Below are 25,269 nucleotides of genomic sequence, written 5' to 3'. Positions count from 1 at the left end.
TTTTAGCAGAATGTAGTACAATATAAAGACAGACATCAAAATATACTACAGGTATATACATCAGGTAATTAGGGTGTTGTTTCAGGAAACACAATCATAGATATGTAAAACTGTTGGTTACACATATACATGTATTACACACACACACCACACACTCACTCCCCCCAGATAACCAAATGGTTCACTCCCTCCGCTGTAGTCTTCCAAGTGAGGTCATTCCCTCTCCCCACGATGTGTAATCAAACCATGTTTCTGACAACTTTCCTATTTTTATTTTACTTTACAGCACTATCCCCATCATCTTCTCCCTTGCAGACATATTTTTTAAATATAATTTATTGTCAATTTGGTTTCCATAGAACACCCAGTACACACCCCAACAAGTGCCCTCCTCAATCCCCATGCAGATGTATTTTCTTGGTAGGACTTCCAGCAGCAACAAGGACACAAACTATCTGGTTATGGGGACTTGTCAAAAATATTCTAGGATGGGTTCTCATTGGCCTATTTTGTAACAAATGACCATTCCTGGATCAATACAAATGTGGGGCCTGGAAGAGATGATATCCGTGAAGTCAACCCACATGTTCACAAGGACAGGTTATATTACTTGGAAGAATATAGAAAAGGCGCCTTGAGCAGACAAAAAGCAATAGCCACTACACACAATACATAAGCACATGCTCAACAGGCCAATATCAAGCTGACAAGGAAGAGGGTAAATTAATCAAACAATGCAGGGACAACTATTTATTTAGAAGAATACAGAGCTGCATACCTCACAACACATATAACAAGAAACCCCATAGAGGGATATATGAAGAATGTAATTTAATATAATATCTGCTTCATACATGTCAATGGAGACATACCTGCCACAGTGCTCAGTTCCAAAAAGAATTTACTTATGACGACACAAAAGCACAATGAAGCAACTAGTAGAGTAAGTTTATTTCTAATACAGATACTTTACATAGGAATTTACAGAAATGAAAACACACTGAGCTGCTTATCACCCCTTGGTTCCACCCAGACCTGCGTCCCCTTTCTCTGCTCTCCTGGGCTAACCTGTGCCCACCTGGGCTCACGTGCACATAGCACTGGGCTCAGTGTTCCAAAGGGAGGCACCAGCATCAGTGCCACAATTCTGGTAGTGACAGCATCTCCTAGGAGACAGTCTCTCCTCCACGACAGCAGCTCTTATTGGGCTCTGGTGACTCTTGTCTCTATCCATTGCCCCTTAAGGATTTAGACTGGACATGGATTCTCAGTGATGCTACCCCCGGGGTGTGTCAGTACCCCTTGTTTCTGGCCCACCCCACTGTAACAAGTCTGCCATTAGAATCTTAGTTGGGGTAGAATTCTGTTTTTCATCAGAACCAAGGCTGATACAAAGAGCTATACCTGTATTAACTTGTCAGAAGAAAGTATTCTTCCTCCAAATCACTGTATAGAATATAAACACTTAGAACTAAGTACTCATCAGTACCAGCAGGAATGCTTCAGCTCTAAGTGACAGCCCTAAGCATCATTAAGAAACCATTACTACTGCAGTAATATAAGGTCCTAGCAGAGAACAGATCTAGATGGAGTTGTGCAGCTCAATGATGTCACCTCTGAGCCGGCTTTTTCCATTTTGTCTATTATTCTCTTCAGGCTATTGCCCTTCAGGGCAACAAGCTATAATTTGGTATAACATACAAACATGAAAAAAAAAATCCAGCATAAGAGAGACAATCTCTCCTGGTATCTTCTCATGTCACGACAGTATTTTATCACTGAGATCTTGCCCAGAAGTACTGCAAAATGTTTTCCAAACATCTCACTGTTCACATGTCCATCCCAATAGAATTTAGGTTAGCATCTCCATGATTACCTTAATCTGGATTTAGTCCTAAATCACCTGATGGTAGGGGATGGGGAAAGGGGATGGAAAGAGAAACAAAACAGAGCCCAGCAAGTATGAAGTAGAGATTGGGTACTGGGTGGGCAGTGTCCTTGGAACTGCTGACCACTGTGTTCCAAAGAGGCATAGGAAACAGTAGGACAAAGGAAGAGGAGACAGTATATGACATCCTATTATTTTAAAAACAATTACATAGTCCTAGTTCCTGGGACACATACAACGGATCATGCCTAAGTAGATACAACAACCAAACAAAATGAAAGTGGCATTCTAGTGCACCATACTGCTTTTATTTGTGGAGTGTAGGGAGTATTCCTGTTCATAACTGATGTTACAGACTGACCCAGAGGCAGCTGAAAAACCTCAGAAAAATACGATTTGGGTTCTTTAGGGAAGTAGTTCAGTAACAACAGCCATACTCCCTCATATATGCCGGTAACGTCAGAGGAAAGAGTGGTGATGTGGTTGTAAAATAACAGACTGGCCAAACTACAAAGAGGTTCTGGTAGTATTTACAATGAAGACTGATGCAGAAGTAGTTAAAAAAAAACCTCACAAAAATAGATTTGGGGTTCTTTATTGAAGAGGCAGTTCAGCAGTAATGGCCACAGCCACTTATTTATGGCAGGAAATGGAACAGGGAGTAGGATATATAGTTTGTACTTTAAGTTTTCCAAATATGTTTTCATATATACACAGTGGTGTGCTAGTAAATATTTGACAACAGGCTCTCTAATAAAATAAAAAAAAAAACCACTTTGTAGAGTTTACCAATTTCCAGGGTGTAGACACCCCCACTAAAGCCAAGCTACCCACATGACAACACTGAGTGCAGAGGTGGGGAAGAGAGGAGAGGGTGCACATGTTATATGGTATTTTCACCATGCAGACTCGATAATGTAAGTGACCTAAAGAAGAAAGATAATAGCAACATACTATAAAATAATTAGGAAGCAAGGAGTGGTGAGTATTTTTTACCTTTGTTTTTAATATAATTTAATTTTTAAATAATTACTATGTTGAAAAACTGGCTCACAAAATTCCTGGAAATCTAACCATCAGCAGTACTTGCAAGCCATTACGAGCTTACTCTAACATACCACTGCATCTGTGTGGGTTTATGTGTATAAATATATTTACATCTACATATATATACATATATATTTATGCCAACGCATAAAGACACTGGTGGTATTTAGTGTGGGAAATATTAATATAGACCCTAAGTTATTTAATGAGGGGATATTTTCTCTTCACAAGTTCATTGTGAACTTGCAATCCCAATTTGCAAATCAAGCATATATCCAATTTCTGTGATACTCCCACATCGGGCCTGCAATTGTCAGGGATGCTTCACACCAATGTTTAATGCTGCTGTGATTTTAAGCTTCAGATTCCACTGTGAATATGGGTATGAATGAATGCCATCCACTGTATTTACAATAAAATTTGCATCACATCTGGAGTATGACACAACATAAATTCTAGACAATTTTTACCACAGTACTTAAATGAATAAACTTCCCTCAATATAAATTTTCTGATGAAAAATTTCAGTTTTTGAGAGGGTTCACATATTCATTATTTGAAGTACAAGAGGTCGCTTTCTAGTAACGTGAAGCATTCTTTGGGTCTCATTCATCTCATTTTCAAAAATGGTGTAAGAATTTGAAAGGGTGGGTGGAGGCTTCTGGACATCAGGATGTTGGAAGACCTTTCACCCTCGTGTGAATTCTCTGATGTTTCGTCAGTACTGACCTCTGACTAAAGGTTTTCCCACATCCATTACACTCATAGGGTTTCTCTCCTGTGTGAGTTCTCTGATGTTTAGTGAGAGCTGATTTTTCACAGAAGGTTTTCCCACACTCATTACATTTATAGGGTTTCTCTCCCGTGTGAGTTCTCTGATGTACAATGAGGTTTGACTTCACACAGAAGGATTTCCCACATTCATTACATATAAAGGGTTTCTCCCCTGTGTGTGTTCTCTGATGGACAGTTAGGGCTGACCTGTGGCAGAAGGATTTCCCACACGTATTACATTCATACGGTTTCTCCCCCGTGTGTGTTCTCTGATGTTCTGTGAGGTTTGACTTTACGCAGAACGTTTTTCCACACTGCTTACATGCATAGGGTTTTTCTCCTGTATGTGTTCGCTGATGGTTGGTAAGGTGTGGTTTCTGACAAAAAGATTTCCCACATTCAGTACATTCATAGGGTTTCTCTCCTGTGTGTGTTCTTTGATGCTGAGTGAGGTTTGACTTTTCCCAGAATGTTTTCCCACATTCACCACATTCAAAGGTTTTTTCTCCTGAGTGAGCTCTTCGAAGTTGGGTGAGATGTGACTTCTTGTTGAAGTTATTTCTATTTTCATTGTGCTCATAAGGTTTTTTGCCCATGTGTACTACCTGATGTTTAAAGAGATCTGACTTTCCCCACATTTTATGATTCACTTTATATTCGTGGGGCATCTTTCTTGCATAGGTTCCCTGATGGATAATGAAAGTTGAGTCATCACAAAAGGTTTGCCCATAGTCATTATATTCATAAGGAGACTCCCCTGGGAGAGTTCTCTGATGTCCCAATCTTAACTCGGTGCAGAAGGACTTCCCACAAATGTTGCATTCATATGGCTCCATCTCCAAATGAGTTCTCTGAGATAAACCGAGTTCTAAACTATGGAGGAATGTTCTTCCACATGCACTGTATTTACAGAGCGTCTCTCCTAGCTGTATTTTCTTGTTTGTGAAAAATGCTGCTTCCTCATGGAAGGCTGGTCCATTTTCATTATAATCAGAAGGCTGGTCAAAAATTGGCTGATTGAGATTGTGGTTATGATTGAGCACATTTCTTTTTTGATTATATTTATAAGACTTCCCTCCAGGAGGAGTTTTCTCATGTCTGATGTCTAGGAGCAATTTCTCATATGCATTAAACTCATCAGACTTCTTTCCAGAATAGCTCTTTCTACTAATAATTAAGCCTGAAATATTTTTCAAACTCATTTCACACGAGTCACATATCTTATATGGAAAATTTCTTGAAGAAACAGAATCTGTGCCCAAATTGAAAGTTTTTCTTACTCTAGCACCACTATCTATATTTAATATTTTGTTGGCAGTGAAAGCAAGTTGCCAAAAATGTTCATCTTCATTGTCCTGGCTGCTCTCTATCAGGTCGTCAACTTTCCAGTCTTCTAGAAATGAGAAAAATAACCATATCTTATGAATCCTACTACATTTCTAATGGAAACGAACTCACACAAACGCCTTTTTATGTAGTTGATGCTTTTGTCTTAGGCTCGATTTCCTGGTGTGAACTAAATCCAAGCATACGTTTTTTTTTATCCTCCTGCTTTCACTGGAAAATAAATACATGCAGCAGTGGAAACAGGGAAGGAACCTGGCAATGAGATTTAACATTTTATTATTTTTTAACTTTTAGGGTTTTTTTATTTGAGAGAGAGAGAGAGAGAGAGAGAGAGCGCGCGCGAGCACAAGAGAGAGCGCATGAGCAAAAGAGGGGCAGAGAGAGAGAAGAATCCCAAGCAGGCTCTGTGCTGAGGGCGCAGAGCCCAATGTAGGGCTCGAATTCACAAACCATGAGATCATGAACTGAGGTGAAATCAGGAGTTGCATGCTTAACTGACTGAGCCACCCAGGTGCCTCGACATTTAATAACATTTTAAGTATATAACATTCAAAACTGGACAGAAAGGGTGAAAATTCAAAACACAGGGAGCTAGGAGTGGCTGATTCAGGGGAACTCAGAGACACTGAACACTGGACAGGAAGAGATTTAATGGACTGAAAACCACTTGTAGAAGTGGAACTGTTCCAGGGCCACTGCTCTCACTTGGAAATAACTACTCTTTAGAAATGGAGTCTGTGAACTATGACAGCTGAGGAAGGGTCCTTGATCTATGAATGTTTTTTACGTCTTTAGAGGGAAAGGTAGAAGAAGCAGTGGGGAGGAGTGAGAAGGAATAAGAAAGAGAGGAGAGGGAGGAGGAACCAGGAAAAAGGAGGAGGAGGAGGAGGGAGAAGAAGAGGAGGAGCAGCAGGAAGAGGAAGAGGAGCAGCAGGAGAAGGAAGAGGAGGATAAGCAGGAGGAAGAGCAGCAGCAGCAGCAGGAGGAGCATCAGGAGGAGGAGCAGCAGGAGGAGGAAGAAAAACAGGAGGAGGAGCAGCAGCAGCAGCAGAAGGAGGAGCATCAGGAGGAGAAGGAGCAGCAGAAGGAGGAGGAGCAGGAGGAGAAGGAGAAGGAAGAGGAGGAGAAGCAGGAAGAGGAGGAACAGGAGGAGGAAGAGGAGGAGCACCAGCAGCAGGAGCAGCAGCAGCCGGAGCAGCAGCAGGAGGAGGAGGAACAGCAGCAGGAAAAGGAGCAGCAGGAGGAGGAGCAGCAGAAGGAGGAGGAGCACCAGCAGCAGGAGCAGCAGCAGGAGGAGGAGCAGCAGGAGGAGGAGCAGCAGAAGGAGGAGCAGCAGGAGGAGAAGGAGCACCAGCAGCAGGAGCACCAGCAGGAAGAGGAGGACCAGCAAGAGGAGGAGGAGCAGCAGCAGGAAGAGGAGCAGCAGGAGGAAGAGCAGCAGGAGGAGGTGGAGCAGCAGGAGGAGCAGAAGGAGCATGAGGAGGAGGAGGAGGAGCAGCAGCAGGAGGAGGAGGAGGAGGAGGGGGAAAGGAAGAGGAGCAAGAGGAGGAACAGCAGGAGGCAGAGCAGCAGGAGCAGGAGGAGGAAGAGCAGCAGGAGGGGGAGGAGGCGCAGAAGGGGGAGGAAGGGGAAAAGGAGGAGCAGCAGAGGAGGAACAGCAGGAGAAGGAGGAGCAGGAGGAGGAGGAGGAGAAAGAAAAGGGAGAGGAGGAGGAACAGGAACAGGAACAGAAGCATGAAGAGCAGGCGCTGCCCGGACTACACATGACCCACTGAGCGTAAAACATGTACTATGGTCTTTACATAAAAGTCTGCCAACCTCCAATCCAGAAGCTCTCACCCCACCTCCTGCCTTCACCGCGCTGCACAGCTGACTCCTCTCACGTGGGCACTCCTGGCTCAGGCCTCAACCATGTACAGCACACTCGCACATATCCAAACTCTTTTTCAACACACAGACTGGATTCTAGCAGCTCTCTGGAGCTCCTCGTGTCCAAATTTAAATATGTTGTAATTCCCCTATAATCTCTAATGTCCTCTAACGTCATTTACCCAGTTGCTTGAGACAGATCAGTGGAGTCAGGCTGGACTCCTGGACTCTCTTCCACACTCTCATCCTCAAGTCACATGTACAAATCTCCCACTCCTCAGCACTTCCAATGTTGCCTTAGCCACTATCCTCTCCCCTCCGGAGTTCAGAATACTCTCATAAATGATATTCCTTCCTTCCCACGCTTAAGCACATCTAACCACCACAATGTATTTACTGCATAAACCATAAGTCACATCTGATGACTTAATCTGCTTACGTTTACTCAAAAAAAAATAATAATAAAATAGAAGGTTTTCTCACATCACTCAAAATAAAATTACCACCGGCCACACTACCTCTTACAACATCACCTCTTACCAATCTCACCCACACCTGCTCACCTCCAGCCACAGGGGCCCCCTTGCCATTGTTCACTCTAAGAACACAGCTGAGGAGTCTAGCACCTGACATTCCCTGTGCCTGAACAGCTCACACTTTCACTTTATTAGAGTCTCATCTCTACTGTGGACCTCATCAAAAAGGTTTTCTCTGACGTCCTTACCAAATAGCACATGCCATCAAACACTGTATGTATACAGTCACACACACGAATGCATGCGCGCACACACCGGCTCCTTGCCCCTCACTGTAACATATGCTCCGTGATAAAAGGGACACTATCCTTTTAATTACCTACAAACGCAACTGGGCCATAGCAAGTGCCCATCACATATTTGTTAAACGACTAAGTATAGCAGGAATACACGCCAACTAACACAAGGTGCCCGAAGAGAATACAATGATTCAAAAGATAAACTAGCCCAAAAAAATTACCTAAGATGAAACCAACTAAGTTTGCATTATGGGCCCAGGGAAATCACCTGAAAATGTTGAAGGGCAAAGGCAAGCATTTATGGGTCGAAGTGACACATGGAGGAGTTGATTAAGGTAACAAGGATGTGGGCCAACCATCCTTACTCACTTCTAAAGGTCTAAGACTAAAAAGAGAAATTTCCTTTTTTTTTTTTAAAGTATATTTATTTTGAAAGGGGAGGGTGTAGTGGAGGGGGAGGAGAGAGAGAGAGAAAGGCCATTGTGGCTGGAGACGACTAGGTGTGGGTGAGATCGATAAGAGATGATATCATAAGAGATAGTGTGGCCTGTGGTAATTTTGAGTGATGTGAGAAAACCTTGTATTTTTTTCACATCCCATTTTTTATATCCCAAGCAAGCTCCACACTGTCAGCACAGAGTCCAACACAAGGCTCAATCTCACAGACCATGAGATCATGACCTGAGCCAAAATTAAGAATCTGATGCTCATCCCACTGAGCCACCCAGGTGCCCCTAAGAAATTTCTGAAGACTATTTCAAAAGTGATAAACCCATAACCAATGGCCTAAGATCTCATCCCATTGCCTTCCACCTGCCCATAAACTCACTAACTCACCTTGGTGGCAGTGGCTTGGGAATCCTGCCTCTACTATCCAGGGCTCCTCTCCTTGCTCTATCTTGAAGACCACTTCTGGCTTAGTAAAGCAATATCCTGTTAAGAAAAAATAATACAGGATGATGGCTAAATAGCCTGGCCTCAGGAACCCTGAAATGTGCAGCTTTAGGAACTACTGGAGGGTGATGCCTAAATGAACCAACCCTTGAAGAAGTCAGAAAACAGCATTTTTTATGGTGGCCAGAGAGAGACCAGTCATCTCCGGGCCCTGAATCACAAGTTTCAAATCAGAAATCCCACAGGCCAATTCATAGGTTTCAACAACTGGAAACGCACTGGGAGGGCTACTAGTAGTCAAACACAAGGAAAAAAATTCTTACCGACTGAAACAAGGTGGCTGTAATTTTCTAGAATCACATCTCTGTATAGTATCTTCTGAGCAGGATCCAGCAGATACCACTCTTCCTGAGTGAAGTCCACACATACATCTTTGAATGACACTTGTTCCTGTAACGGTATATTCCTTTTCTATATGAAAACATCAGAACTATAGGACGGAGAAGAGATTTTAAAAGAGCTAATCTCTTTAGAGTTTACTAAAAATTGACATACAGGACACCTTCTTTTGTGCTATACCATGTAGGATAAAAGAAATATCTTGCTCAAATTGAGTTTCCACTAAGGGCCCCACTTGCTGCAAATACTCCTGATGAAAAACACCATTTCTGTTCTGGGAGCGCTTACGATCTCATGAGATGCATACATTAACATTTACTGGATTACACACTGCAGCAGCCAGCAGTGTGCGCACAGAGTACACCAAGAAAAAAGGCTAACCAAGAAAAAGTTAACTCTTTAATATTATCATTTATATGATAGAATAGGTAATAGAGCGGACCAAAAGGAGACCCAGATATTAAAATTAATAAACAAAACCTATAAAATGAATTATGATTAATATGGTTAATAAAACAGAGGAAAACATGATCAAATAAAGGAAAAGACGGGATAAGTTCTATGGACGCACGCTATGTGTGCTGTGCAGAGACGTGACAAAGCAGACCAGACACTGCTCTCCGCTGAACGGTCCGCTGCGAGGTGCCCCTTGGCTGGCACCTAGGACTCAGATTTCAGGAGACTCTCACCATGCCCTAATACGAGTGGTTCATGGAGCCTAAACTATGTGTAAGCAATATGGTTTATGCTGCACATGTGTATTCTTCCTGGAGTCTCGAAGCTTCTGTGCTAAGCAGAGAGCACCAAAGTGATCAGCTTCTGATGAAAACTCTAAGCACTGAGTCTCCTGAGCTTCCCTGGCAGACAGCTCACACTTGCTGTCACATCTCACTGCTGGGGCACTTATGGTGTTTTGGGGGAAGACTCTTAGAAGTTTGCTCCTGGTTTCCTCTCAATCTGCTCCACGGGCCTTTTCCCTTCCCTGAATCTGCCTTGTATGCTTGCACATTAAGGAGTCAGAGCCACAAGGAGGACTACCTGCTGCATCACTGAACCTGGGGATGGTCTCGGGGCCCTCAGATACCTGTGTATACAGACACACACATATGCACATCATACACAGATGAAATGAGCACTTCAGAGCTAAGAAATACAGCATCGGGATTAAGAACTCATTACATAGATTCAAATCATCATAGAGAACATATGCGTACATCTATCAAAAGAGTATCAAACTATGTACCTCAAAACAGAAAGATCTGAAAGGAGAAATGCACAAATTTATACTCATAGTTGGGAGATTTTAATACCCCTCTGTCAATATTGACAGTCCAAGGAGGCAGAAAATCAGTTAAGTACATAAATGACCAGAACAGCACTATGTATCAACATCATCTAATTGACAGTTATAGAATACTCCATCCAAAATAGTAAAACACACATTTTATCATTCTATTATTCTAGCTCATATGGAACATTCACCAAGATAGAACATACTCTTGGCCACAAAACACACCTTAACAAATTTAAAACAATACCTATCATACAAAATATGTTCTCAGACTACAATGGAATTAAACAGCAATCAATAAACACGAGATAGCTGGCAAATCTCCCAAACACTTGAAAATTAAATAACACAATTATAAATAACCTATAGTTCAAAGAAACCTCAAAAGAAATTTTTAAGTATTTTAAATAAAGTTAAAATAGCACATCAAAATTTGTGGGATGCACTGAAACAGAGAGAAACTTATCGCATCAAATGTATACATTAGAAAAGAAAAACTTTAAATCTGTAACCTAAGTTTCCATCTTACTTAACTATAGAAAGCAAATTAAGCCCAAAACAAGCAAAATAAAGGAAAAATTGGAATAAATCAATGAATTTGAAAACATGAAAAAAAAAATCAATGAAATCAACAGCTGCTTTGAAAAGATCCATAAAATCAGTAAACTTCCAGGAAACCTAACCAAGAAAAAAAGGAAAGAAACAAATTGTAAATCTCAGAAATGATAGGTCAATACTGATCCTAATGACATTAAAATAATGTAAGAATACCAAAACAATTCTATTCCTGAAAAACTGGATGAAATGGACAAATTCCTTAAAAGACACAGCTACCATTTCCTACAAGGAGAAATAAATAACCTGAATAGATCTATATTTGTTAAAAAAAAAAACTTGAATTAGGGGTGCTTGGGTGGCTCAGTTAGTTGGGCGTCTGACTTCAGCTCAGATCACGATCTTGTGGTCAGTGGGTTTGAGCCCTGCATGGGGCTGTGTGCTGACAACTGCCTTCTTTGGATTCTATGTCTCCCTCTCTCTCTGCCCCTCCACCATTCACTGTCTCTGAAAAATGAATAAACCTTAAAAATTTTTTAATAAAATAAATAAAAAACTTGAATTAAGGATAAATCACTCCCAAAATAGACAGCACAAAGCCCAAATGGTGTCACTTATGAATTCTACTGAACATTTAAGGAAAAAACTACCAATTCTCCACAATCTCCTCCAGTAAACAACACTTGCAAACTCACGAAGCCAGCATTATCTTAATACCAAAACCAGATAAAGACCTGAGAAACTAAAGACCAATATCTCCCATTAACACAGACATAAAAATCCTCAAATATTGGCAAATCAAATCTGACAATGTATAAAACAAATTATAAACCACGAAGTGGAATTTATTCCAGGTATAGAAGGCTAGATCAATGTTAAAAAAAAAATCAATGAATACAATCCAGTATATCAACAGGGCAAGGAAGAAAACTTACATGATCCAATCAATTGATGAAGAAAAAGCATCTGACAAAATCTAACAGCCATTCATGATGAAAATTCTCAGCAAGCTAGAAATAGGGGGCTCTTTCTCAGCTTGAAAAAGACCATCTACGAAAACCTTACAGAAACATCACAGTTAATGCTAGAGACTGAACACTTTCCTCTAAGGGCAGGAATAGTGTGAGGATGTGTTGTCTCAATATTCCTATTCAACCCTCTGCTGGAAAAGCGCGCGCACATGCACACACACACACACACACACACACACACCAAATAAAACCTATATGATTGGCTCTCTATTCTGTTCAACTGATCTATGTGTTTATTTTTGTGCCAGCACCATACTGTTTTGATTACTGTAGCCCTTTGTACTCTATCTGGAAATCTGGGACTGTGATACCTACAGCTTTGTTTTTCTTTCCCAAGATGGTTTTGGCTCTTCAAAGTAGAACAGAAGAGACAGCCCAGAAACAAACCCACAATTATATGGTCGATTAATCTTCAACAAAAAAAGCAAGAATACACAATGGGAAAAAGACAGTCTCTTTAACAAATGCTACTGGGAAAACTGGATAGCTACATGCAAAAGAATGAAACTGGACCATTTTTTTACACCATACACAAAAGTGATCAAAAACCTAAATGTGAGACCTGAGGCCATACAACTCCTAGAAGAAAACATAGGCAGTACTTTCTCTGGCATCAGCTGTGGAAACATTTTTTCCAGATCTGTCTCCTCAGGCAAGGGAAACAAAAGCAAAATTAAACTACTGGGACTACGCCAAAAAAAAAGTTCTGCACAGCAAAGGAATCCACCAATAAAACAAAAATAAAACCTTGGGAGAAAATATTCACAAATGATCTATCTGTTGAAGATCTGATTTCCAAAATACATAACTTATATAACTCAACACAGAAAAAAACAAATAAGCTAATTAAAAACTGGATGGAGAATCTGAATAAACATTTCTCCAAAGAAGACATGTGTCCAAGAGACACATGACAAGATGCTCATCATCACTCACCATCAGAGAAAATTCAAAACCACAAGATATCACCTTACAACTGATAGAATGGCTAGACTCAAAAAATAAATGACAGAAGTTGGTGAGAATGTGAAAAAGGAACCCTCATGTACTGATGGTAGGGATGAAAACTGGTACAGCCACTATGAAAAACAGTATAAAGTTTCCTCAAAAATAAAAATAGAACCATCATATGATCCAGTTACTCCATGACTGGGTATTTACCCAAAGGAAATGAAAACACTGATTTGAAAAGATATATGCACCCCTGTGTTTCTATATAAAATAACATTATTTACACTAGACAAGATATAGAAGCTACCTAAAAGTTCATTGACAGACAAATGGATAAAGATGCAGTACACACACACACACACACACACACACACCACACTGGAATATTACTTGGCCATAAAAAGAATGAAATCTTGACATGTGCAACAACATGCATAGATGTAGAAACTCCAGTGCTAGGTGAAATAATTCAAAGAAAGACAACTACCATATGGAATTTAAGAACAAAAGAAAGCAAAAGAGAGACAAAAAGAGACTCTTAAATATAGAGAACAAACTGCTGATTGCTAAAGAGGAGGTGAGTGAGGGGAAGAGATGATCATTGGGACCGAAGCAAAAAAAACACCTCTTTACTTGTTTTTTAACATTTTTTAAATTAATTTTTGAGAGACAGAGACAGTGTGATCAGGGGAGGGTCAGAGAGAGAGAGGGAGACACAGAATCCGAAGTGGGCTCCAAGCTCTGATCTGTCAGCATAGACCCTGACGCGGGGCTTGAACCCACGAACCATGAGATTATGACCTGAGCCGAAGTCGGATGCTTAACCGACTGAGCCACCCAGGTACCCTAAAACTCTCTTTATTTGAAGTCAATATGATTGTCTCTGTATAAAATCCCAAGAAACCTACAATTACTGGAAGTAATAAGCAAATACAGCAACATCAGAGGATAAAAGTCAATATTAAAAAGTCAATTGTTTTCCTATATCCAAATAAAGAACTGGAATTCCCTGGGGCACCTGGGGGGCTCAGTCAGTTCAGCGTCTGACTTGATTTCGGCTCAAGTCAGGATCTCATGGATTGTGGGATCAAGCCCTGGTCAGGCCTTGCACTGGCAGTGTGGAGCATGTTTGGAAATCTTTCTCCTCTCTGTCCCTCTCCTTGACTCGTTCTCTCACTTAAAATAAACAAAAATAAATAAAATAATTAAAATTCCAAATTTTCAAATGAAAAAATACCATTTACAATAGCACCAAAAAAAAAAAAAAAAGTACTCAAGTATAAATATAACACAGAATGTACAGGTATTTATTTGCAGAAAAATACAACTGATAGAAGAAATCAAAGACCTAAATAAATGGAGAGATATTCCATATTCATCAATAGGAAGATTCAATATGACTAAGGTATCAATTCTTTCCACCTTAATTTATAAATTCAATGCAGTTCATATAAAAACCCCAGCTATTTTGGGGCACCTAGGTGGCTCAGTCACCTGAGCATGTGACTCCTGATTTTGGCTCTGGTCATGATCCCAAGGCCATGGGATCAAGCTTCAAGCTCTGCTTGGGATTCTCTCTCTCACTCTGTCCCTCTCTCTAGCTCACACACTCTAAAATAAAAATTTTAAATACAATAAAATAAAAAAAATTTTAAACAGCTATTTTGTAGATACTAACAAAATGATTCTGAAGCTTATACAGAAAGGCAAAAGATCTAGAATAGCCAATGAATGTGGAAGAAGAAAAATGAGAATTCACATCACCTGATCTTGATAGTATAAAGCTACAAGCAACCACAACAGTATGTTACTGCTGAAAGAGACACACAGGACAATGGGACAAACAGAGAGTCCAGGATTAGATTCATCAAAGTACAATCAAATAATTTTTTACAAAGGAATAAAGGCAATAAATGGAGAAAAGATACTCTCAACAAATGGTGGTGGATACCCATGCAAAAGAAATGAACCTAGACACCGACCCTACATCTTACACAAATATTAACTAAAGATGAATCAGAGGTCTAAATGTAAAATGCAAAACCTTCTAGAAGAAAATATAGAATATAAGAGAAAAATCTCTGTGCCCCTGGATTTGGTGATGAGTTTTTAGATACAAGAGAAAAAGCACATGCCATAGTGTAGGGGGGGAGGTCAGGAAACATGGATGTTATTAAAAATCTGATCTGCAAAAGACATTTTCTAAGAAAATGAAAGGACAAGGCACAGACAAGGAGAAAATATTAACAACACATATATCTACTAAAAGGATTTGTATCCAAAAAATGCAAAAGAACTCTTAAAACAAATGAACCATTGGAAAATGGGCAAAAGATATGAACAAACATGTCACCAAAGATGTAACAATAGCAAATAAATACATGAATAGATGGTCAACAGTACCTGTCGGTAGGAAAACACAAATTAAAACAAAAATAAGGGGTGCCTGGGTGGCTCAGTTGGTTAAGCATCTGAGTCTTGATTTCAGTTCAGGTCCAGTCTCACAGTTGGTGAGATCGAGTCCTGCACTGCCCACAGCCTGCTCGGAATTCTCTCTCTGCCCCTCTCCTGCTCAGATGCTTGCGCACGCTCTCTCTCTCTCTCTCAAAATAAATAAATAAACATTTTTCAAAAAACCACATAAAAATGAGATGTCATGACACATTATTAGAATGGTTAAATCCACAATAATGACAAGGCCAATTTCAGGTCCAGATGCAGAACAACAAGGATTTTGATTCATCACTGGTAGGAATCCAAACTGACAAGGTACCTTTGTAAAAAATCGTTTGGCAATTTCTTGCAAAGCTAAACATATATTACATAACTGACCCAGCAATTTCACACCCTGGTGTCTGAAACCTTATGACTCCTTAAAACCAACATATGAATATTTCTAGCACCTAAATTCATAATGGCCCCAACCTAGAAGAATCAAGAGTCCATGGGTTAACAACTCTGAAATCATGTACACGTATGCTGGAATTGAACTATTTGATGTTAGCCAGATTCTCATTGTTAAGCAAGGAGAGAAGGTTAGAATGTTCTATGTGGTAATGATTACAACAGGAGACAACAGTGTGAACTAATACTTAGCTGAATATAGATACAGATGGTTGCATACTGAAATATTTAGAGTTGTTTGTATGCATGGGTTAGTACACACATATATTTCCTTGTTCAGTTAGTTGGGAGGGTCTACCAGCAATGATGCAACAATATCAACAGACACACCTAGTCCCCCAATCTTGGTTTCTAATACTGTGCATCCATGAAAGGAACCAAAGCTATTTAGAAAACAAAAACAAAAAACAAACAAAAAAAAAAAACGGCTAAGGCTAATTCTAGGGCAGGCAGGAAATAAGACAAGCATGGAAAACCTACCACCAGAAAGGAAGGAAGGAAGTACTCACACAATAATGAGTTATATCAAAAGACATAGGAATCCATAGAAGATGATCTTAATAACCTGAGCAGCAAAATGAACAAGGGAGCACTGGACTATAACCAAAACATAAAATAATCAGCCATGAATTCATACTGCTCTAATAAATGAATTAACAGAAGAAAATAGACAAATCTCCTGTGCAGAATTCCTGATAATTTACATAGATACTACAGCATAAAGGAGGTATAGCATAACCCCCCACTTCCTTGCAGAGAGTACAGTATGAAAACAGGAAACAGAGCAGCTTTACCACTACTTGTGACACTACCTCAGCCGAGTGATCAACAGTGATACGTATGTGTAGTAAGTCATGTTGAGAGCAATTACCCTTGATATAAATGTGCCCAAATGACATTATACCTCTGTGGTCTTCCTCCAAGAAACCATACCCTCAGTCTAATCAGGAAAACAACAGCAGACAGTTCCCAATTGAGGGATGTTCTACACAACACCTGCATGTGCTCCTCAAGACTGTCGAAGTTATCAAAAACAAGGAAAGTTTGAGAAATTGTCATAAACCAAGGGGGAATCAAAGGAAATGACTAAGTGAAATGTAACCTGTAACAGAACATCTGCATGGGGAGAAACACCAGAATCATTATCAAAAGGCAAATTATCAGAAAATTATAATTTGTAATTCAGGTAATAGACAAGCATTAGTGTCCCTAATATATAAAAAACTAGACACTAAAGGAAAAAAGGGGGGGGCAGGAATACAAAATGATACCCTAATCCCACTAACTGGTCAAGTTTATCAATTAAATTCACCCTTTGACCTGGCAATCCACTTCAGGGAATTTATCTGACCAAAAAAACCCTCTATGTACAACGCTGTTCATTAAAACATGGTTTGCAATAGTGAAAAGTTGGAAATCGTATCTAACGATAACGAGTTTAATAAACTATGGAATATCTACACTTGAATTACTGTGCAGTTGTAACAAAGAAAGAAGTAATCCATGCTCTTTTTACAGTATGATCTCCGCAACAGGCTGAAAAAAGTGGGGGGGGGGTCAAGAAAGAATGGAAAATAGTGTGGAGACCATTATTCAAAGTGTCGCTCAGCTTCACCCAGGAGCTTTTTAGAAATGCAAAACCCAAGGCCTCACCAAATCCACTACATCAAAATCTGCATCTTAATAAAATGCCAGTGATGTACAGGTGCATCTGAGTTTGAGAAGCCCTGAGGATGCTAGACTCCCTTCTAAATAAAAGGAGGGGGCATACAAGAGTATCTTTCAGCTGAATAAAGAAACAGGAGGAGGACAAAGAAGAAACTAGAAAGAACAGATATCTACAGTAGGGTGACTGTACACTCCAGTTTGTCTGGGACTGTGCTAATATGTGCCAGCTGTCCCGTCACAACTGTTCATGGCACCTCGTCCATTCTCAGTGACAGTGTCTCAGTTTAAATAAGAAAGGAATGTCACCCTTCCTGGAGGGGGCATCAGGGACAGAGAAGATGGGAGTTTGAATTTCTACTTATATCTTTCATATCATTTAACTTCTTTAACCATGTTAATACATTACTAATTCAAATATAATTTGAATTACAGTAATAATATATTACTAATTAAAAACAAAAGACCAAACCAGTCAGGAAAAAAAGGGAGACTGAGAAAGAGCAGTGAGCCAGAGATGGGTAAACAATAAACCCAAGGAGAGGCAACGTCTGGGGCAAAAGGAAAAGCGAGGGACAAAAAAAAGATGTATCTGAGTTAGGAAAAAGGAGCTAGGAGGGCAGTACCAGAGACAACAGAGGCTTTCAAAACAGGGACTATAGCTTCTTGTGGTGGGTGGTCCAGTCAGACAAAGACAAAAACTGGCTTTGACTACAACTTGGTGTCCTTTTCTAGAATTGATTCAGGTGAGTGGCGGTGGTGAAGGAGCAAGAATGCATTCGTGAGGTTGCAAAGGAAATGAGAAATGCCAAGATGAAAGCCAGAACGGTCTGCTACTCAAGCCAGAAATACAATCGAGCTGACACAACACTCGTGGAGAGTTATCTGGAGGACACAGGGTCCCTCCATTCTGCCAGATCTTCTAAGTTTGATTCCTGGATCAAGCAGGACCAGGAGACAGCGGTCTACTCAAACCTCCTTGTTCTATCCACGGAAAAGCGTCCACACAGTTCTGGCACTGTGCTGTGTCTATCAAGAAATGGTTACAGGCAATTTTGGTGTTGTTCCTGGAAAGATCAGAGAAAAACTTACAACCTGCACAACTCCGTAAAATTAAGAGTCCTGCATCTCATTCTGCTAACTGCTCTAATTTAAATTTGCTACTCTTTTAATTTTCTTTAATGTTTATTTATTTTTGAGAGAGAGAGAGAGAGAAACAGAACGTGAACAGCAGAGGGGCACAGAGAGAGAGAGAGAGACAGAATCTGAAGCAGGTTCCAGGTTCCGAGCGCTCAGCACAGAGCCCGATGTGGGGCTTGAACCCATGAACCGAGAGATCATGACCTGAGCCAAAGTCTGACATTTAACTGACCAAGCCACCCAGGTGCCCCTAAATTTGCTACTCTTGACATATTTCCCTTAATATAATTCTTGCCCACTTCTACTTTTTCGTTTTAAAAATATGAATCCTTACAAACTTCCAAAAACTTGTATTAAAACAACTCACCTGGGATCTGTTCATTTTCCGCTCTTAGTGAAGGAGGCAGAGCTGAGGGGAACAAGGAAGGAAGAAGGAAGTTAGGAGAGAGGTGGCCTGCCCTGCAGTTCCTGAATTTACCTGCCTACATAACAGCTCCACATACAAGATACTTACGTGTCCATGTGTGGCTCCGATATATGTTGAGCTTAGACATGACACTTTTCACTGAGTGAATGTAAACATTTGTTTCTTATTGATTTATTACCAATTTAGATTCTGTGACACAGAAAAATTAAAAACATGAGAAGATGAGTTTAACATAGAACAGTAACCTGGAGGAGGAAACACTATAGATTTAAAAAAAAAAAAACCGATGTGGTAGGGAAAAATTAAAAACCTTAAGCCACATTGTTAGTGTTTTCCTGTTAACACCATTAATCCCTTGAGGTAAAATAATTCAAGAAACCTCTGAAAAAAAGAGATGGAGGTGTTTAAGGCAAGATTTAAAAAATGTTTAATGTTTGTTTTCACCTGCTTACAACTTTCAAAAAGGTCTTTTATGGTAAGAAACTCTGACTTAGCGTGGCATAGTGGGCAGCGGCCCAGCAATCTGCAGACCTAACCTTTAACCGTGGTTCTGCCACTAACAAGCTGCATCATCTCAGTCACTCACCTTCTCAGGCTCAATTTTTGTCTTTTCACTTTTCAAATAAGGGCAAAACAGATAACCCCACAAGGCACTTGCCTGCACTACCATTCTGTACCACTCTATAAGGTCAGGAGAGCGAGAACGTCGGCATCTCTCTAGATGCCATCAACAATGGGTCATCGTTGGAGGGGAGCTCGCCTCCGGAAATAGTGAACAGAAAATGAGGGGAGTAGGGGGTGTTCAGGAAGGGGTGATGACAGAATTTTCCTTAGCTGTGGCTAGTGAGCCTTTCACTCCCGACCATGCCCTCACAAACTCTCCAAAGAGGCGTGGGACACAGTTCCTGTGAGGCCAGCGCGCCCACCCCTCTCAGCTCCAGCTCACCTCGCTCTTCTTAAATTGTCCCAGACCTTCCACCGTCAAACAGCCTTCGATGGCTTCAGGATACAGTCATGCTTATATATAACAAATAACAAATGAATACATAATAAATAATAACTTGGGATCTGGGGAACGGTAGAGCCAGAAAAGGGCCTTGCTGGCTAGCTAGTCCAGCCCCTTCCCTGTTCCATTGCACAACTGACTTAACTAAGCAATGAAGGCCCTAGAGACTTGTCCACGCTCCAGCCGCACTCATTACACATGTAACAAATAGATACAATAGCAGCTAACAAAACGCGAGTGTTCAGAACAATGCAATGCGGCAAGGATTCCTGACATCCACACTTTACTGATAAGGAGACCCGAGTCTCACGTTGGCTCTTAGGTCAGAGCAATTCATTTACATCAGAAGCCCTGCCACGCTCACTCGTTCTCCCCTACGGCCGCGCCCCTCCTCAGGTAGCCAGGCGACTATAAGACGCACGCGCACACGTCACAACGACAAGCGTGCACGCACGTCGCGCACGCGCACTCACTCTTCTCCGCAGCTCCACCCCGTCCCCGTGGACCCAGCGCACAAGTCACGCACGCGCACTTCCCACCCACGGCCGCACGACGGCGCAGCCCGCTTGGTGCTGGACGCTTGCGGACCCCGCAAGCCCGAGAGCCAACGTCCCCACGCGTGACCCCGGTCCCTTAATCTGAGACGCCCCCGCCCCTCGCCCCATGTCCCTTCCACTCCGCAGGCGCCGCAGACGCCAGTGGTCCCTCGTATATCCGTGGGGCTCCTACCCACAATTGGGCACCGCCGCCCCCGCTGGACCCCCTAGCCGTGCGGGGGCCCCCTGGGCCCTCGTCCCCTCCCTCCGGGGCTCACCCGCAGCTCCCTCGCCGCGTGGACCCGGAAGCCAGGGAAGGTTTCCCACGAGGGGCTGGAGGCTGGGGAAGGACGCGCCGGGAGGAGAAGGCGGGGATGCACATGCGCAGAGGGAGGGAGCGGCGCGGCGGTGGCGGGGAACCGGAGCTCTGCTCCTGGCAGCTTGGGCTGGGAACGTGCCCCCATCCTTAGAAGCGATGCCTCACTCCCGAGTTGTAAAAACTAGTAGTAGTCGTCAGCTCGCAGGGTTTTAGTGAAGCTTGAAGGCGTTTGCGTTGTAAAAGCCCTTAGGACGTTGTCTAAATTGTTCAATACCTCTCTCAAAATTTCCTTTCCCAGTATGCGCCTGCCCACAGCTTGAGAAGCTGCTGAGTTGACTGAGTTCGGAGTTTATCATCTGAGACACTCACTTCTGCTGCCTGGAGCCAGCATTCTGTCCGTGCCCCCGACGTCTGCAGCAAAGGAGTGTGCCTGTTAGACACAAGCCTAAAGAAGGAAAGGTGTGCATGGATTTCAGTTATGAACGTGAGGTTTGTGACCTGGATTTCAGTTATGAACGTGGGATCTGTGACCAGCATGGTAATCTTCTGGAATGAGAGAAGCAAGCTAGCAATTCGGTATTTCGTGCTAAAAACCGTTCAAGTGTTCGTATACCAAACTCAAAGAAAGCACCGTCTCATCTCCCGGGTACCTCCCCTATAGGCTTCACCCAACTTCCCCCAAAGTTAACATCTTACAGAACTATGGTACTTTCATCAAAACTAAGACAGAACTTGGGTGCAGTTCTATTTACGGAACTACAGAGTTTATTCAGATTTCGTCAGTTTTTCCACTAATGTACTTTTACGGATTCAGAATCCAATCCAGGATATCACTGTACAGTCACCATCAGGCACTTAACCCTCCAATCTTGAGGAGTTTTTTGGTCTTTCTTTCATGTTCTTCAGATGGTTGAAGAATAATGGTCAGGTATTGTGAAGAATGTCCCTGAATTTACATTTGTCTGATGTTTTCTCCTGATTGGATTAAGGTTATATATTTGTAGGAAGATTTCCCCTGACCGGATGCGTCCTACCTACATATCAGGTGACACATGATATAAACATGATTTGACATACTAACCTTGATTACTTGGTTAAGGTGGTGTCTGGCAGGTTTCTCCACTGTATAGTTACGATTTTCCCCTTTTCAGTCTATACTTAAAAGTCGGTTGTGTCTGACTCTTGGTTTCAGCTCAGGGTATAATATCACAGGTTGTGAGCTCAAGCCCTGCATCAAGCCTGCTTGGGATTATAAATAAATACATAAATAAATAATAAATAAAATTTTTAAAAAGTGTGTTGCTAATGGCGCACCCAGGTGACTCAGGTGATTAAACATCCAATTCTTGATTTCACCTCGTGTCAGGATCTTGAGGTTCATGAGTTACAGCCGCACATCAGCTCTGCACTCTGTCCCTTCCCCCACTTGCGCATGCTTTCTTCCCCGCCCTCCGCAAATAAAGTGAGCTGCTAACTCCACTGCACGCTCAGGGGCAGAGGAAATAAGCCCCATCTCGAATTTTTGGTCATAGTTTAAAAGATTCATTAGTAAATTTGAGGAGAGACTGAGGCTACACAAGTATACTGTTTATATTTAGAGTTTTGGCCACTTTTTAGCTTTCATTGCTGGATCTTGCCTGCAACCACTTTTACTGTGGTGTTCTAAATGGTGACTTTTCTATTTTACTTCTATATTTATTGAGATTCTTCTGTAAAGGAAAAATTTTCATTTTCCACATTTATTTATTCTATCGTTTATATCTGTCAGTACAGGCTCATGGATATTTATTTTATTCTCAGCCATTGTTACTCAACCCCACCTTCCCCACCCAATCCTTTGATCTGTTTTACATTTTATAATTTTACTCTTGGCAGAATATCTACAGAATTATATAATGTATATCTTCTGGGTGTGGCTTTTTTCACTTGGCAAAATCCATTTAAGGTTCGTTTGTGTTGTTGCTCCTTTTCTTAAATTGGTTCCTTTATCCCTACTCTTTTCATTTCATCCAATGCTATTATGTTATTATGTTGCTCAAATTGTCCCAGCTTTGGCATTGAGAATGATCACAGGTTAGTTTTGAAGGCCTTTTAACAAATCCTTATGACTGTTTTTAAAGCACTTCCTTACTTTTTGACACACAAGGTGCTCTAGGCTCCTTGATTTTTCCCTGCCCAGCCCTAGAGTCAGGCCTTTCTCCAAGGAGCCCTAGTTCCTTCTATCGGAGAAATCAAGATTGGAGCTCTAGGTGTGCTGATTGGTTCTGGGTGAAATTGTTTACCTAGACCCTCTCAGCTGACACAGCTAAGAAATACATGTATGTGCTATTCCATGTTAGTAATCTGTATCACAGTACCCATATATTTCTTTATCAGTATACATACATGCAACTATGTATGTGAAAATTAATGAGCTAACACTGATACCTCTTTCTAACCCACGGTTCATTCTAGCCTTCCCACCCACTTCTTATTTTTGAATTCATAGTTAGACAATGAGCTACCTGGCTTCCATTATTTATAATATGTTTATTCCTTTCCCCCAATGTACATATAAAGTAGTTTCAGAATTGCTCACCCCTGTGAGAATTTATCAACTAAACTAGAGTGTTTATGTACAGTTCTTTTTGTTTTGGGTCTTAATGTATCCACTAAAAATGCTGCTTAATGGAATTGTTTAGGTTAGCTCCTTTCCCCCCCTTTCAAAACTCAGGTTATGTGATAAATGAAGTTATAAAAAATAGTCACTAGGGGGCGCCTGGGTGACTCAGTTGGTTAAGCATCTGCCCCTTGGTTTCAGCTCAGGTCATGATCTCACAGGTTAATGGATTCCAGCCCCACATGGGGCTCTGCGCTGACAGCACAGAGCCTGCTTGGGATTTTGGATTCTCTCTCTCCCTCTCCTGTGCATGCGGTCTCTCTCTTTCTCAAAATAAATAAATAAACTTAAAAAAATATTTAAAAAAAGAGTTACTTGTCACAGTCTGCATTACATCTATACCCTGGTTGATTTTTTTCTTTATTTGAATAGAGTTACGTTCTCTCTTTACGTGGCATCCAGCTGTTCGGTTTGATGAATGCATCACTTCAGTACCACAGACAACAGTAGTATTACTATAAAAATTCCCTTGGGCGACCTGTTCTTACTCAACTCCTCTTTTCTCCCCTACTCCCTGGCATCCACATGTTCTCTGTCCTGTAATTTATCCTTTTTAAGAATGTCAAAATAGATCGAATGATATAAAGTGCAGTTTTTAGGTTTGGGCTTCTTTCACTTAAGCAAAAGTCTTTTAAGATTTATTCTTATGGATGGGCTCCCTAGATGGCTCAGTCGGTTAAGCACTGGCTTCGGCTCATGTCATGATCTTACAGTCTATGAGTTTGAGCCCCACGTCAGACTCTGTGCTGACAGCTCAGAGCTTGGAGCCTGCTTCAGATTTCTGTGTTTTTGTCTGTCTTTCTGCCCTTGCCCTGCTCACACTCTCTCTGTTAAAAAGAAATTTAAAAACACTTAAAAATTTTCAAAAAAGATTTATTCCTATGGTAATGTGAGGCATTAGTTCATTCTTTTTATTAGAGATGTTCCACAGTTTATTCACCTATTGAAGGATATCTGAACTGTTACCGGTTTTGGTGATTACGAATAGATACTATAAATGTTTGTGTTGAGGCTTTTGTGTTTGGCATAGTTTGCAACTCACTTGGGTAAATACACAGGAGTGAGATTACCAGATTGTATTGTAAGTATATATTTAAATTTATAAGAAATTCTAAAACTGTTCTCCAAAATGTTTGTATTATTTTGCATTCCCACCACCAATGTGTGAGAGTTCCTGTTTCTCAGAATCCATAGTGGTATTTTGTGTTTTCAGTGTTTGTTTTGTTTTTCTATTCTAGCAAGGGTGTGAAGGCCTTAAATTCGCATTTTCTTATAAACTAATGCTATACATGTTTCCACATGCTTATGTACTAGCTGTGACTCTTCCATAGAAATATGTGACATCTTTGCCTGATTGTTTTGTTTTTGTTAATGATTCTTAATAGACTTTTTTTTAATGTTTATTTTTGAGAGAGTGAGTGCGAGTGGGGAAGGGGCAGAGGGGGACAGAGGACCCGAAGAGGGCTCTTTTCTGATAGCAGCGAGCCTGATGCAGGGCTCCAACTCACAAACCATGAGATCATGACCTGAGCCAAAGTGGGATGCTCAACCAACTGAGCCACCCAGGTGCCCCTTTAGTCTGTGTTTTTTTTTTTTTAACTATTCTTTGTTTTTATTTGAGAGAGAGAGAGAGAGAGCACAAGCTGGAGAGAGGGATGGGGCAGGAGAGAGAGAGAGAGAGAGAGAGAGAGAGAGAGAGAGAGAGAGAGAGAGAGAGAGAGATATTAATCAGGCTCCATGCTCAGCACAGAGCCCAAACTGGGGCTCGATCCCACAACCCTGGGATTATGAC

General features: G+C 41.2%; 1 protein-coding gene across 6 annotated transcripts; it reads right to left on the bottom strand.

Moving 5' to 3' along the window:
• Positions 1 to 927: 927 nt before the first annotated feature.
• On the bottom strand, positions 928 to 21,263 carry ZNF248 (zinc finger protein 248). Of its 6 annotated transcripts, XM_029931660.1 has the most exons (7): positions 20,778 to 20,865; positions 19,904 to 19,974; positions 19,045 to 19,146; positions 18,898 to 18,939; positions 8,918 to 9,044; positions 8,538 to 8,633; positions 928 to 5,102 (listed from the first exon to the last, which is right to left on the bottom strand). In XM_029931660.1, the coding sequence occupies exons 4-7, from the start codon at positions 18,910 to 18,912 to the stop codon at positions 3,604 to 3,606; spliced, it is 1,737 nt and encodes a 578-aa protein (XP_029787520.1). In that variant the 5' UTR covers positions 18,913 to 18,939; positions 19,045 to 19,146; positions 19,904 to 19,974; positions 20,778 to 20,865; the 3' UTR covers positions 928 to 3,603. The 6 variants fall into 6 exon arrangements, with proteins under 6 accessions (XP_029787520.1, XP_029787522.1, XP_029787521.1 ...); XM_029931662.1 differs by lacking the exon at positions 19,045 to 19,146; XM_029931661.1 differs by lacking the exon at positions 19,904 to 19,974 and having other exon boundaries at positions 20,778 to 20,859.
• Positions 21,264 to 25,269: the final 4,006 nt, after the last annotated feature.

The sequence above is a fragment of the Suricata suricatta genome, chromosome 2 (assembly GCF_006229205.1).
Source record: "Suricata suricatta isolate VVHF042 chromosome 2, meerkat_22Aug2017_6uvM2_HiC, whole genome shotgun sequence".
Classification (NCBI taxonomy): Eukaryota; Metazoa; Chordata; class Mammalia; order Carnivora; family Herpestidae; genus Suricata; species Suricata suricatta.
This window is presented reverse-complemented; position numbering and strand designations above follow the sequence as displayed.

What these genes read in the sequence shown, in the direction of transcription:
- ZNF248 (XM_029931659.1), bottom strand. Translation starts at nt 20,963, where the DNA reads ATGGGGGCACGTTCCCAGCCCAAGCTGCCAGGAGCAGAGCTCCGGTTC. An exon ending in ACGCGGCGAGGGAGCTGCGG is followed by an intron (nt 9,045 to 20,777) that starts GTGAGCCCCGGA and finishes ATACCGTTACAG; the next exon opens with GAACAAGTGTCATTCAAAGA. An exon ending in CCCAAGCCACTGCCACCAAG is followed by an intron (nt 5,103 to 8,537) that starts GTGAGTTAGTGA and finishes TCTCATTTCTAG; the next exon opens with AAGACTGGAAAGTTGACGAC.